General features: G+C 40.8%; 1 protein-coding gene across 10 annotated transcripts in view; it reads left to right on the top strand.

The window, feature by feature from the left end:
• Septin11 (septin 11) overlaps nucleotides 1-14,312 on the top strand; it is a 97,446-nt gene that overhangs the window by 65,497 nt on the left and 17,637 nt on the right. For 6 of the 10 annotated variants that reach the window (XM_026403157.2, XM_026403153.2, XM_026403152.2 and 3 more), the window contains exons 4-7: nucleotides 57-243; nucleotides 3,303-3,485; nucleotides 6,749-6,845; nucleotides 7,724-7,892. In XM_026403157.2, coding sequence (XP_026258942.1) covers nucleotides 57-243; nucleotides 3,303-3,485; nucleotides 6,749-6,845; nucleotides 7,724-7,892 — 636 coding nt within the window. The remainder of the gene's footprint in view (nucleotides 1-56; nucleotides 244-3,302; nucleotides 3,486-6,748; nucleotides 6,846-7,723; nucleotides 7,893-14,312) is intronic. The other 4 variants (XM_026403159.2, XM_026403158.2, XM_026403151.2 and 1 more) reach the window with 1 other exon arrangement.

Below are 14,312 nucleotides of genomic sequence, written 5' to 3'. Positions count from 1 at the left end.
TTTGAGACTGGAAACATGCAGATTTAAAAGTATTTTCAAAATATTCTGTTTTGTAGCTATAAGCCAATAGTGGAATACATCGACGCCCAATTTGAGGCCTATTTGCAAGAGGAACTGAAGATTAAACGTTCTCTCTTCAACTACCACGACACGAGGATTCACGCCTGCCTCTACTTTATCGCCCCCACGGGACATTCACTGAAGTCTCTGGACCTGGTCACCATGAAGAAGCTGGACAGTAAGGTACTGTCTGTCACTCTGATTATATTAATTCTCCTTTTAGAGTACCTTTATTCTAAGGCCTCAATTTATTCTCTGCTTTCACTACAATTTGGTTTTTTGTTTTGTTTTGTTTTCTGGATGTTAGGCCAAAACAAAACAAAACTCACAAAACGTGGCTTGTGGGTTAGGAATAGAGCTCATTGGTAGAGTGCATGCCTCACATGCACGAGGCTCTGGGTTTAATCTCCAAGTGAATAGCCCACAAAACAAAAACAACAACAACAACAACAGCAACAAAACGTGGCTTGTTAGAAAATACATTTAGTTCTTAAGTAGGGATTGAAGTATAAATTCAAGATTCATTTATTTTCTTTAAAACCTTTCTCTAAATCTCTTTTTAAAAGATTTTTAAAGGTTAAATTAACTTCTAAAATGGCCATTTCTTTAATGTTAAATGATTTTTAAAACTTTAATTCAAAGTTTAAAATGAAATAAATGTTAACTTTTTGCCTATTTGAGGCCAGCCTGGCTTTTTAGATTTTTGAACATGGGTGTTCAGAAGAAGTGGAGTCTCCATTCAGCTTGTCCCCTGAGCTTGATGCCTTTGTATCCTCTTTTTCAGAGCCTTCAAAGGAGGTGACTATTAAATTTGATAAAATTTGGTTTCCTGCTTTACAATTAATTTGATTTTCTGTTTTGAAATATATAGAAGAGAACACATTTTGAAACAAAGAAAAGCAAATGGCAACCAGAACAACCGTAAATCTAAGTCATGGTATTTTCTCCTAGAAAAATACTTTCTTGCATTTGATGGAAATTCTTTTTTTTTTTTTTTTTAATATTTTTTAGTTGTCAGTGGACCTTTAGTTTATGTATTTATATGTGGTGCTGAGGACCAATCGCAGTGCCTCACACATGCTAGGCAAGCGCTGTACCACTGAGCCACCACCCCAGCCCTCAGATGGAAATTCTTATCAGGTGATAAGGACCATAGAGGGCTTGGTTGGTGTGTTTTTTTTTTTTTTTTTTTTTTTTTTTTGGTCCAAACAACACTCTTTAAAAGATGCTTATTCTCTAGGGGGATAAAATAGTTAGAGGCCAAACTAGAGATCAGCCTGTCCACAAGGTTTCTTCTGGAACAGCCCACAAAGGGCTTGGCTGGAGAGGCTGAAGCCGAGCCAGGCTCCTTGGGCTTCCAGCACACACAGACACAGTGTTTTACAGAAAAATATTCCGATGGCCTTAAGGGATTACTGCAGTGAGAGCACTCTTGGGAGAATAAATAGAAACCCTTCTTCAGCCCATTGGGTTTGCTGCACTTGAGCTGAGTGTCTGGGAGCTGTGCCGTTACCCGGATGGGACTCTGCACAGGCCAGGCTGCTCTCTCTGCTGTCAGATCTTTGAAAGTGAGGCAGGTCCCCCATCATCAGGAGCCCCCCATGCTCCACGGACAGTCCAAAGGAAGCAGAGTGAGGTGGCCTCTTACCTGAGGGCCATGCATGTAGACCAAGCCAGGTTAATAGCCCACAAAATGAAATTGTGTTTAGCAGAGGTGATTTTCATATGAAAAGGGGGTGTGGCACGCAAAACAAGCTGATCCAGCACAAGGCAACCAAACACCTCAATCACCGTGCAAGTCAAACTTTCAAGGATTGAATTGTTATTAGAGTTGGAGAGCTGTGTAGCATCTGAAAATGATATTATCCACGTTTTGTTTACACAAGTGAAGGGAAGAATTAAGAAAACATGATCATTTCAGAAAAGATTCTCAAACTCCTGCCAATGAGAGAAAAGAGATCTTAAAACTAAATTGCTTGGTGTCTCTATCTACTTGATCAGTTTGGTCAAGGAAACACAAACCTCTGTCATCTTGTCCACTTTGGTATTAATGGAGTACCAAGTGTGGATGCAAGATAGCCAGTGAACACAGGAGGGAAGGTTTTGGTTCCCTGGTTGTGATCCAGACACATCCCCTGCCATGAGTGATGATTTCCAGTCTATACTTCGCTTGAAGGAATCCCAAGTGCTAGGGACTTAGGAGTGTGTTGTAGAATAGGTTGAAGAAAAGGACTTTCTACCAAGCACGTCTTCTGATTTGGCCTGTGGGAGATAAAAGGAGAAGCAAAAGTGCAGATGTGACCTGAAACCTCTCCTTCAGTGTTCTTGGGCTGGGTGAAGAGCAGAGCTCTAAATATCAGATGTCAGTAGCATCTTATTGAAACCTCCATACAGGAAGAAGAAAGTTAATCTTAAAATGTGGATTTAAAAAATGTGTCCTGTGGACAGGGCTGGGGGATGGTAGGAAAAAAATGGCCCACCTTGGGTTTAAAGCTTATACTCTAGGGTGTCCTTGGCCCTCGTTCTGGGCTGTCTGCCATTAATGTCAAACTCCAAGTTCTCCCCTGTTATTCATAACTGAGGAGACTCAGAAATTGAGCCATGTTTTTGGCACTGGGTCTACTTCTGGCATGAAGGAGAAATATGATAGAAGCTGATTTTCAAAAGAATCAGCTAGTGTGAGTTTGAAAAATTTTAAAGTAAGTAAAAATATTCTTGCTCTAATACTTAGGTTCCCCTCACCTAGCAATTTTCAGGGTATCAGAACAAAGAAAGGATTTTAGCCTGCATGGGGCTGACATTCTGCTGCTCTAACAGAAACTTTGTGATCACACTGTCAGAGCATGCAGAAGTCAAGCACCTAAAGAAAGTGGGAGGGGTCCAGTAGGAGTGGTTGGTTATTCAAAGAATAGCTCCTTTGTTACCGCTGTTTGTCATGGAGTAATAACATTTCCTCTCCCTCTGTTTAAAAAAAAAAAAAAAAAAAAAAGGATGAGGTAGCACAGGAGAGGAAATTACAAGTATGATTTCTGTGTAGGATGGAAGGAAGTCTAAGTGTTCTGAGATGGAACTAAAAGATTATCCCAGGTCTTCTTAATTTTGCATCTAGGTAAATAGTCCAATTTTCAGCGTCATATATGTTTTTTACAGTGAGGTTTTACAATATTTATTTATTTGTTTTACACCCATGTCTATTTCTCTTATGTTGAAGTTGTGTAAAAATGGACATGTTTGTTTTACAGGTGAACATTATTCCAATAATTGCAAAAGCAGACACGATTGCCAAGAATGAACTGCACAAATTTAAAAGTAAGATCATGAGTGAACTAGTCAGCAATGGCGTCCAGATATATCAGTTCCCTACAGATGAAGAAACGGTGGCAGAGATTAATGCAACGATGAGTGTAAGACCTCAAATAAAATGGGTACAAATGACTCTCCTGGAAGATTTTCTTTGTAGAAGCATTGCAGAGTGGCTAGAACCTGCACTGGGAACCTGAGACTCCATTTGGAGTCCAGATCTACCACTGCAAGTCTTTTAACCAGCCTGAGCCTTAGTTTCCCCACCTATTAAGTGGGAGAGTTAAGCAGGATGATCTCAGATTTCCTTCTTACTCGAATGGTTACTGATTTCCAAGACAAATCTCAGCTCAGGTGGAGATGCCATGTGTGCATTCTTCTATAGAACCGCAATATGGGATCTTAGTGTAGGGTTCAGTGTAGGGTTCAGTAAGCATGAATAAAATCATCTACTTTCTCTTTATATCTCTCTCTATCATTTTTTTTAAAGCCTTAATGGTAATTGAACCCAGGTTCTCATTCATGCCACCAAGCCTTTTTTTTTTTAATTTGCTCTAATCAGTTATACATGACAGCAGAATACACTTCGATTCACTGTACACAAACGGAGCACAATTTTTCATTTCTGTGGTTGTACATGAAGTAGATCATACCATTAGTGTAATCATACATATACTTAAAGTAATGATGTTTGTCTCATTCCTCTATCTTTCCTACCCCCATGCCCTGTCCCCTTCCCTCTGTCCCCTGTGCCCATTCATCCCATGCCCTTCCTCCCCTTATGGATCAGCATTCACTTATCAGAGAAAACATTTGGCCTTTGGTTTGGGGGATTGGATTACTTAGCATGATATTCTCCAACTCCATCCATTTACCTGCAAATGCCATAATTTTATTCTCTTTTAATGCTGAGTAATATTCCATTGTGTGTGTGTGTGTGTGTGTGTGTGTGCGCGCGCGTGCGCACACATACATATCACATTTTGTTTATCCATTCATCTTTTGAAGGGCGTCTAGGTTGGTTTCACAGTTTAGCTATTGTGAATTATACTGTACATTGATGTGGCTGCATCATTGTAGTATGCTGTTTTTAAGTCCTTTGAGTATAGACCAAGGAGTGGGATAGCGGGGTCAAATAGTGATTCCATTCCAAGTTTTCTAAGGAATCTCCATACTGCTTTCCAGATTGGTTGCACCAATTTGCAGTCCTACCAGCAATATATGTGTGTGCCTTTTCCCCCACATCCTTGCCAACACTTATTATTACTTGTATTCTTGATAACTGCCATTCTGACTGGAGTGGGATGAAACTTTAGAGTAGTTTTGATTTGCATTTCTCTAATTGCTAGAGATGTTGAACATTTTTTTCATACATTTGTTGATCAATTGTCTTTTTCTGAGAAGTTAGGCAAGCACTCTTAATACTGAGCCACCTCTCCATCCCCCCACCTCAATCCTTTTAAATAATGTTTTATGGTTATAAAATTAAGTTTGCATTGAACTTCCTAGAAAGAAAATATCCACAAACTTTTACTCTCTTTCTCTCTTTGTCTAATTAGTAAGACTGAAGATCTTTGACATTCCAAATTAATCCTGCTGTTTATCAAAAAATTTTCTTTTAGGCTTTTCATGCAAACAGTTCATATGAAACAGAATCATATGATTCCATATGATGTGTATGTAGCTGAGTAACACAGATTCCCCTGGTGGTTGCTTTTGATGCATTGAATGGAAATGTTTCCTTGGTCATCGGACCAGAATTGTTAGCTAGAAAGACCTTTGAGTTCCTCAGCTTCAGGGACCATGGTTCAGTTTCAGACTTTGAGTGTGAGAAGGAAAATGTGCTTTCCTTCCTCCCTTCAGAGTGGTGAGATTAACTAGGAAATTTAAATAATCTTGTATCTTCCACAAAGTCCCACTTGAGAAACTTGAGGTGAGGATTCTGCCAAGCTCTCCATGGAAAAGGATTTGACTTGAAAACATTCTCCTTCTCAATGGATTTGTAGGAGAAGGATATTGGGTTGTAATTCTAAGAGCAACTCTATCAAATCTCTTTATTCTTGTATGCTAATAGAAAAACAGAATTAGTTTTCTCCCTACCCCCAGAGTGTAGCCATAACTACCAAATAAACCATTAGAAAAGAGTCGGTTGTCTTGGACACCACCTATGCTTGAGATAAATCTGAGTGGAAGGCTTGATTCAGTATTTTGGGCTAACGTGTAGGCTTGATTCAGTATTTTGGGCTAACGTGTGTTTCTGACTTGAAATTTGTGCAGTGATCAGCTATCTAAATAGTTCTGTTCAATAGAAATACAATGTGAGCTACACAAGTAATTTAAATTTTTCTAGTAGTTACATTAAAAAAATGAAGCATGAATTAATTTAAAAAATTTACTTAATCCTAATCCAGTATATCCAGAATATTATTGTTTCTTTATGTAATGAATTAAAAAGTTATTAACATGATCCTTTAATAGCAAGTCTTTGAAGTTTTATAATGTTAGTACATCTCAATTTGTATTTTCATTTTTTATTAACAATGCTTAATCTGTATTTACAATTCATTAAATTTATAGGTAAGATGGGCCTGGTGGTACATGCTTGTAATCCAAGCAATTCAGGAGGCTGAGGCAGGAGGATCACATGTTCAGTGCTAGCCTGGGGCAACTTAATGAGACCCTGTCTCAAAATAAAAAAAATAAAAAGTACTAGGATGTAGCTCAGAGATAAAGCACTTCTGGGTTCAATAACTAGTGTTAAAAAAAAAAAAAGAAAGAAAATTTATAGTTAAAAAGCAGATTCACATGCTTAGATTACTCCTAACATACTTCTATGTGAAATAAGTATCAATCCCGCCTCCCAGACAAATGAACAAACAAAAAGCCCTTTCCCTTTAAATTTGTACTTACCTTGCCAAAACTGGTCTTTTTTTTTTTTTGAAGCGTAGTAAAATGCTGTCCTTACAAACAACAAAGTTATGTTGAACAGGAAAACATTCTATACTGCTTTCATTTGGAATTTACATGTATATTAATTAAAAGCAAATAAAATTAAAAAGTGAAGTTTTGAGTTCCACAAACTATACTTCACCTGCTCTGTGGTCACAGGTCGTGAGTGACGGCTGTGTTGGATGGGGCACATCTAGAGCTTACTGTATGGATGCTACTGCTTCTGCAGTTTTCCCTGCAATCTAGCTCCTAACAAGTATTTGGCTATAGGGTGTAGGATACATGAGCTAGAGAATCTTCTATGTGTTCTTCTGGCCCACCTTGTGTCTTGCCATGAAATAGAGATTCTGCAGAAGGAGGAGCTTGCAGAGGTGGGTGGAGAAACAGACTCTGTTGGAGCTGTGGAAGATAACCACACTCCTCTTCTGTTGCTTGGCAGGTCCACCTCCCGTTCGCAGTGGTTGGCAGCACCGAAGAGGTGAAGATTGGCAACAAGATGGCAAAGGCCAGGCAGTACCCCTGGGGCGTGGTGCAGGGTATGTCCATCACGGGAAGGGGACTCTGAAGTCAGTGTCTAGGGTGAATGACCACAATTCTTCCCTCCCTGTGTTGGAAAGTGTAAAACAGGGGCAGGTGGGAGTACGTGGTGTGGTGTCATTCCTGGCTGTTATCAAGGTGAGAAAGACCCATGCAGGTAGACAGACAGTAGAGAGAAGCAGCTGCCAAGCCCTAGTGGCAATAAGGTGACTCCTCTTACTAGCTTTCACTGGTTGTGTAGGAAATTCAGCATAAATTCCTAGAAAATAAAAATTTCCCCAGGAGCCTGAACCAGTTGCATCAGCAAAGTATCAGAAAGTACGAAAAAACAATTTCATGCAAACAAGAGGATGACTTGCTCAGTCATCTCTGGGAAAGTTGTCTTCCAATTAAGTGTTATTTCAATAAATATTTGGTAATTGGGAATAATGGTGGTATTTAAAAACTGCCTGGTACAGTTCCTGATGGCATGGAATGATAGAAACAGGCCTGGCTTTGGACCAGATGATATGGTGTTTGAGTCTAGACTCTGCTACCTCTTTTTGGGAGGTCAGCTTGCTTATCAAAGCCAGGCTTCTTTATCTGCAAAGCAAAAATCACAAAGTTTATTGGTCGAATGATTGTGAAGGATAAAGTCAAAATCTGTAAAGCTCCTCTCTGAGTTTTTGCACAGAATAGTCACCCGGCAGTTAGCCTTACCACCATTAGTGTTAGTTTCAGTGCTATCTGAAATCCTTTCTGATGGCTGTAAAACCCCTTTAGTTGGTTTTGAGATTTCAGAGAGTTCAGAGTGATGGTAGCAACATCTTGGAAGCATCTAAGATTTTCTGTGATGTTGCTAATAGCCCTTTCTCCTACTTTCCCCCATCATTTGCAGTTGAGAATGAAAACCATTGTGATTTTGTGAAGCTGCGGGAGATGCTGATTCGCGTGAACATGGAAGACTTGAGAGAACAGACACACACCCGCCATTATGAGTTGTACCGGCGCTGTAAGCTTGAGGAGATGGGATTCAAGGACACTGACCCTGACAGCAAACCCTTCAGGTATGAGGGTACCCAGCTGTTAAGTGTCTATCTGGCAGTGCGTAGCACATTGGTGCATCATAGAAAATGCATGTTGGATTGGGGTGTTGGTGATGGAGTGGCCTGGGGAAGGAGATTCAAGGAACATAAAGCCAGGCACTGTGATAACCACTGTACCACTGTATTTGAATTATTGTAACTAACTAGAGTTGTAGATGATGAAACTCACAGCACTGAAAGAGTGTAAGCAACCTAGCTAATACCCTACAAGTAAGTGAGGTGGGTGGGATTTGAGCTTCACTATGTTACTCCTGAGCCCAGGCTCTTAACTGTTAGGTTTGCAGAGTACAGATCCTGGTCCATACAGTCCCCCCACCCTTTAGTACTGGGGATTGAATCCAGGGGAGTGTTATCACTAACATACCCTTTTTAATTTTATATCCTCAACCCTTTTTAATTTTTTAATTTTGAGATAAGATCTCACTAAATTGCTTATGGTCTTACTAAGTTGCTGCTGCTGGCCTGAAACTTGTGATCCTCCTGACTTGGCCTCCCAATTTGCAGGATTACGGCGTGCGCCACTGTCCCAGCTATTGAGCCACACATTTTTGCCAAATAGGTTTAACTTCTCAAAGCTCTTGGTGTTTTTGAGCGCTCTTACTAGCTTTCAATGGTCCAGTACAGTTCTACCAACAGAGGAGAGTAGGAAAGGGAATAACTTTTAGAAAATGTATATATATTTTCCCACATCATTGATGGGTGGAGATGTAAAGTTTGAAAAGGAGTAATGAATGTAGAATTATTGCCCTAACAAATGTGCAGTTCTTGCTAGAGCCCAGTGGCAGGGAAAGGATTGACAGGGTTGGAGTACTGGTGCCCACCAGGCTTGATGATAGAGGCACAGCTCTGGGTCACCCTGGAAGGTGAGGCTGCCAAGCCAGGTCGCCACCTTCTGGTAGAGGAGAGAATTGTACCCAACCTATTTCTTAGTGGGAATTTGAATTGAAATGATGTGAGGTTTGTCTGTGCTGGCTGCCTCTTCTGATTGAAGGCTGCAATGCCTTGGAAAAAAAAAAACTGTTTTCTTTCTCTTTTGTGGCTAGCCCAGAAATATTTTGATATCCACAGAACCGGAGGCAACCTGTGCTGTCCCCTGGGTCTGAGCTACTTTGGGGAAAGAGAAGAGGTTCATTTTTTTTTTTTTTCCTGCAATTCCTTTGGAGGTAATTCAGTAATGCCTCCGCTGGTCCCCTGCTACAGTGCTACTGGGCAGGCCCATGGGCATGTGTGTATTTGGTGAGAATGAAGACCCAAACAAAGGGCTGTTCACCAAGAAGTTAACTTCTAGCTGAATTTGCATCATGTATTCCGCCCTGGGGCCTTATAAAACTGACTCTCTCCAGCCGTATGAAATGTTACTTTCTTAGTCTAGGGGTAGGAGGCCTTTTTGTCTACACAGGTTTAGGTACCTTGAAATGCATTTACCAAAGAATAGTCCCACAAAATTAGGTTCATTCAATGGTTATTAAACCTGATAAAAACAGTTTTTGTATAGAAAAGGCTATCTTTAGTATTTCATAGAGCATTTGTGTTCCCGAAATAAAACAAAGGAACTGCCATAAAATTGGATTCATTCAATTTTCTGCCATAAAATTGGATTTCATTCACTGGATTCATTCAAATCCAAGCCGCCCCACCCCTGGTACTAGGAATTGAACCCAGGGCTCCACGCATACTAGGCAAGTGCTCTGCTACTGGGCTACATCCCCCACTTGTTCAGATCCGGCTAGTGCTAAAGAACACTGGGAAAAGTTTCTGGGGTTTGGGTTTAAGTCTTGGCCCTGTTACTACTCACATCCTTAACCCATCCAGGCCTGAGTTTCTTCACTTGAGCCAGATCAGGACAGATTAGATCTAGCACCAGGACTCCTTATAATGGACCACTTCTGCGGGCCACGTGGTCTCATCATAAGTAAGCAATTCTACTCTTGTCAATTGAAAGTGACCACAAGCCATAGTATAAATGGGGATGGCTGTGTTTCAGTAAAGCTTTATTTATAAAAACAGGTGGGAGGGACTCACATTTGGTCCTTGGGCTATAATTTGCGGAAACCTAGACTAGGTCATAACCTGGAGCCTGTGAATTGCTGTAAAAATTAGAATGTGTGACTGAGTTTGTTAGAGGTAATTTGCCTCCCACAGTGTTTGGAACTATTCAGCACAGCTATGTTCTTTTTAATTCTGAAATCTGTGGAATATGAAGAGTCTGTGATACTACCGTTAGCTCTCTACCACCACCAGAAGGGGCCAGGTGACCCAGGGCTCTCAGGTTTCTGGGAACCTGGGGATGCTGGGCATTCCCCCCAGGTGCTAGCTTGCCACCTGCTCTGCTGTCTCTGTCGCTGGCGTTTAAATTAAGGCATCTCCTGCAAGCCCAGAGTAAGTGCCCACCAGGGTAAGTGGAGCTGGGTGGTTCCAGCAGAGTTTCTGCAAGGCTGGGGAGTTGCTGGGCCAACCCATTCCTCTGACCACTCTATAGACAGGGCCTTTAGGATTGGTGAGAGTAGTCATTGAGCTTACCTGACTCATAGAGAACTTGTCTCCCCATTTCCATTTGGTCCCTTTTCTACTGGCCTAAAGTTTCCTTTTTGATGATGAAAAGGGAAAATAAATCATACTTACAAATTTATTACCAAGATCTTTACTCTTTACCCTATATAAGAAAAAAATAAAAGTAGGAAAAAAACAGACCCTCTAAAAATGAATACTTTGTATCCTCTCAATAAACAGGACCCTATTTTCCATTTAAATTGGAAAGCTGCTCACTCAAAGCAGGTCCCTCTCACTACTAGAAAAATCATTTAGAACAAAAAAGTTGGCATTGGTTTATACATGAAGGTAAAGAGCAATGTGAGATGAGTTTGATTTCCTTTTCTTGGAAACCACTACTTTAAAAGCACTGAGCCTTTCCCCTAAGGAATCATTATCCTACCTAGCATTTCCTGAGCACCTGGGACCATTGAGGGAGGAGTGGAGTTAGGTGACCTCATGTGAAGGACGGCAGAATTTAGGAAAAGCAGAAACGACAGTTGATTTCAGGAACTTCCCAGAATTTCAACTTCAAAATCATCACTCCTGGATATTCGTAGGAGATTTTTTTTTCCCCATATGAATTTAGGATGACTTTGGAGGAATCTAAAAACCTTAATGTTTTTTAATATCCTCAAAGTAGATTCCTATGTGGGTGTTTGCTGAAATTTATCCTTTCCTTTAAGCAGTAGTGTATATCGTGTCTGTAATAGAGAGTGAGCTTTAAGATCAGTTCTAGTAGTGACAGCTGTCACCTGTGTGTGTTACATAGTGTGAGAATGAGGAGCTGGGCTGCCAGTGACGGGAGAATTCAGGCCTCAGAAGCACACCAGAGGCAGTAGAGCTCATGGAGTCTGGCCCTGGGGTTGTCCTTGAACCTGCTTGTGTTTAGAGTGCTGTCTCTGTTGTCTCCTGGCAGAGAGCATAGATATCCAGGCTTCAGCCTACCCTTCCTGTGCCTACTCACCCCGGTGTATGCTCACTGCTGCCCTGTAGCCTTGGAACTCACTTCCACCTAACGAGAGCAGCCATCTCTTCCCTGGACCCAGGGCCCTCTTATTCCAGCTCTCTTTCTGAGTGGCATTTTAGGGTAAATGAGGAGAGAGGACTTTAAGCCGCCACTGGACCTGATTGTGTCTCCTTTGGCTGTTCCCCACTTCTTTTTTTTTTCCTGAGATACCATTGCCCTTTGTACAAAAGTCCCTGCTCAAACTGCTTCTTCCTCCTCACAAAAAGCCCCTTCTTGACTCACCACTAGTCAGGCCACAGAAAGTGCTCATTACCACCACTATGTCAGAGATTAAGACATTCTGGGGTCCCTCTTGCCCCTGTGAGAGTTTTGTTTCTATTTTTTATACTTGAAATATATATATTTTAGTTGTAGATGGACCACAATAACTTTATTTTTATGTGGTGCTGAGGATCGAACCCAGTGCCTCACACATGCTAGGTAAGCGCTCTACCACTGAGCTACAATCCCAGCTTCTGAACTGGAGTTTGATACCTGGAAATATTAGGGTTTCTACAGTCTCTGGGTAATAACAGCTCAACTGGTGGAGGTGCCTAGGGGATAGGACTCTGTGGATATTATAGGTTTTCTAAATTATTTTTAAGTAACTTAATTTTGTTTGGTTCCTTGGGCTAAGGTTTTAGGATTCTTTCTCGTATGTTGCTATGATTATCGTTTCCCATGTCAAAGCTGGTTCACATCGTAGGGTACAGAATAATTAAGTAGTAGCATTTGTTGAGCCCTTTTCCCCTGTGCTGGCCCAGGGAACTACCAGCCTGTGGCTGAGACTAGTCTTGCTGAGAGCAAAGGTGCTCTTAGGCTTTCTCAAGGACAGGGCATTCTAGACAGGAATTTGGAGTATACAAAACATTTTCCATTGTGATCGGGTGTCGACACACCAACTCTTCTGTTTGCACTCTGTTGCTTTCTGTCCTAGTCTCGATCTTTTTTTATCATGATTGAGATCTATGATTGAAAAAAAAAATCTATGATTGGACTGTGATACATAGTTTGAAAATGTATTTCCAGAAACTGGGGCATGGGTTAGGTTGTGGTTGGGACTAGATACAACAGAGTCATCGTGGGAGTTCTCAGTATTTGGGGTAGCATTACTCAAACCACTTCTATCTGTGAGTTCCTTCAGAAAGTTCCTGTGATAAAACATTAAAACAAGTCCACCTGTTTCTTTCACTGATGGGCTTCTCAAATAAGCAGTGGTTAGCCAGCTGGTTACCTGTGATCTCCCAGGAAGCATTTCAAAACAGATGTTACCTTAGCCAGATGTTCTGAATCCGCATCTCTAGGAGTGGGCTTGGAAATATGAATTTAGAAAAAGTATACTCAGGTGTGCCCGGTGTGCTGCTGTGCTGCCAGGGGGGATGCCCTGTGCATTGTGAATCCTTTTAAAGAGAAGCACACACAGCACCTAACTCTCAGTTTTGGAAACCTCATTCAGAGATCCTCTCTTGAAACTAGGTGGTGATCTCTAAAACACCACATGTTGGGTATTATTTCTATGAAAAGGTATTCCATTGTTTGTTAGAAGAGAGATGTGTTCATTATATTAAAATCAACAGAAATTGAGTTTTCTGTAACATTTCATAATAAGGACAAGTCATTCTCTTCCTTTGGCAGTTTTTTTTTCGTACCAAGAATTGAACCCAGGTGCTTAACCACCAAGCCAATTTTTATATATACACAACCCCAGCCCTTTTAGATATTTTTTTAGAGGTAGGTTCTTGCCAAGTTGCTTAGGACTTCACTAAGTTGCTAGCTTTGAACTCGTGATCCTCATGCCTCAGTCTCCGAGCCACTGGGATTACAGGCGTGCACCCCCATGCCTAGCTTCCTTTGGTAGTTCTGACCCACATAACAGTGATGAAGAGTTTATTACAAGCTGACAAAACCAAATTCATGAATTATTTATAGTTTTCTTGCCAACAGAATTCAATCTCTCAGTGACTATAGACCAAATAGTGCTATTAGTATTACCTAACATTAACACTGTCCAACTTGTGTTTGTCTCGTAATATGAAAGCTAAATATATTTATGGAAACTCAAGACTCGTGGTTGTTCACAAGTAGATAGGGCTGGCAGTGTTGGGGACTGGAGAATTTATTTCTCATAAACTAATAAGGGTGATAATTATAGAAGTGTACCATCCTGACTAATAGATTCTAATCCTAACCTAATTGTTCAGTTCATGCCCTGCCCCCCCCTTCTTTCCATCTAATGTTTCTGTGGCTATTGTGGGGGCTTTACAGGGACCCTGGGTCCTCCACAGTTTGTATTCAGTTTGTAATTTATCCCTGGGGTGAATAGGTCTATGGGTAAAGGTAGATATAATACAAACATTGTATTGCAGACTCCATACAACCATTGTTCTAGGGAAACTGATGGGATAGGGGCGGGGATGAACACCTTGTAAAATCAGCAGCTATTTATATTGCACCTGTGGGGTGGGGTGTGTTTTCTTGATTGTGTTACCAAAGGTAGTTTCTCTGTAAATGTAGTTTTCTCTGTAAATGTTCTGACTTAGAGATAAAGCTGCATTATGGCACTCAGTATAAAATATTAGGCTGTCAGTTCTGCAGACAGGAAGAAGATGGGGCTTAAAATGAAAATAAAATCCTTCCTGCACGATTTACATTTGGTGATATAACTTGAAAAGTAGCAGTTTTCTCTTCTACCCTTAGAAGTACTCTTGTCTCTCTAGTATTTTCACTGAGTCTGTTTTTCAGATTGAGGGCTGGAGGGAGATGAGTGGAGGAAGGGGAACATTTATTAAGCACTGATTTATTGTCAAATGCTTTACTCACTTGTCCTGCATCTAATTCTAATA

This window comes from Urocitellus parryii, chromosome 10 (genome assembly GCF_045843805.1).
Source record: "Urocitellus parryii isolate mUroPar1 chromosome 10, mUroPar1.hap1, whole genome shotgun sequence".
NCBI classification, from domain to species: domain Eukaryota; kingdom Metazoa; phylum Chordata; class Mammalia; order Rodentia; family Sciuridae; genus Urocitellus; species Urocitellus parryii.
Note: the sequence above shows the minus strand (reverse complement) of the source record. Positions and strands in the feature narration are given on the sequence as shown.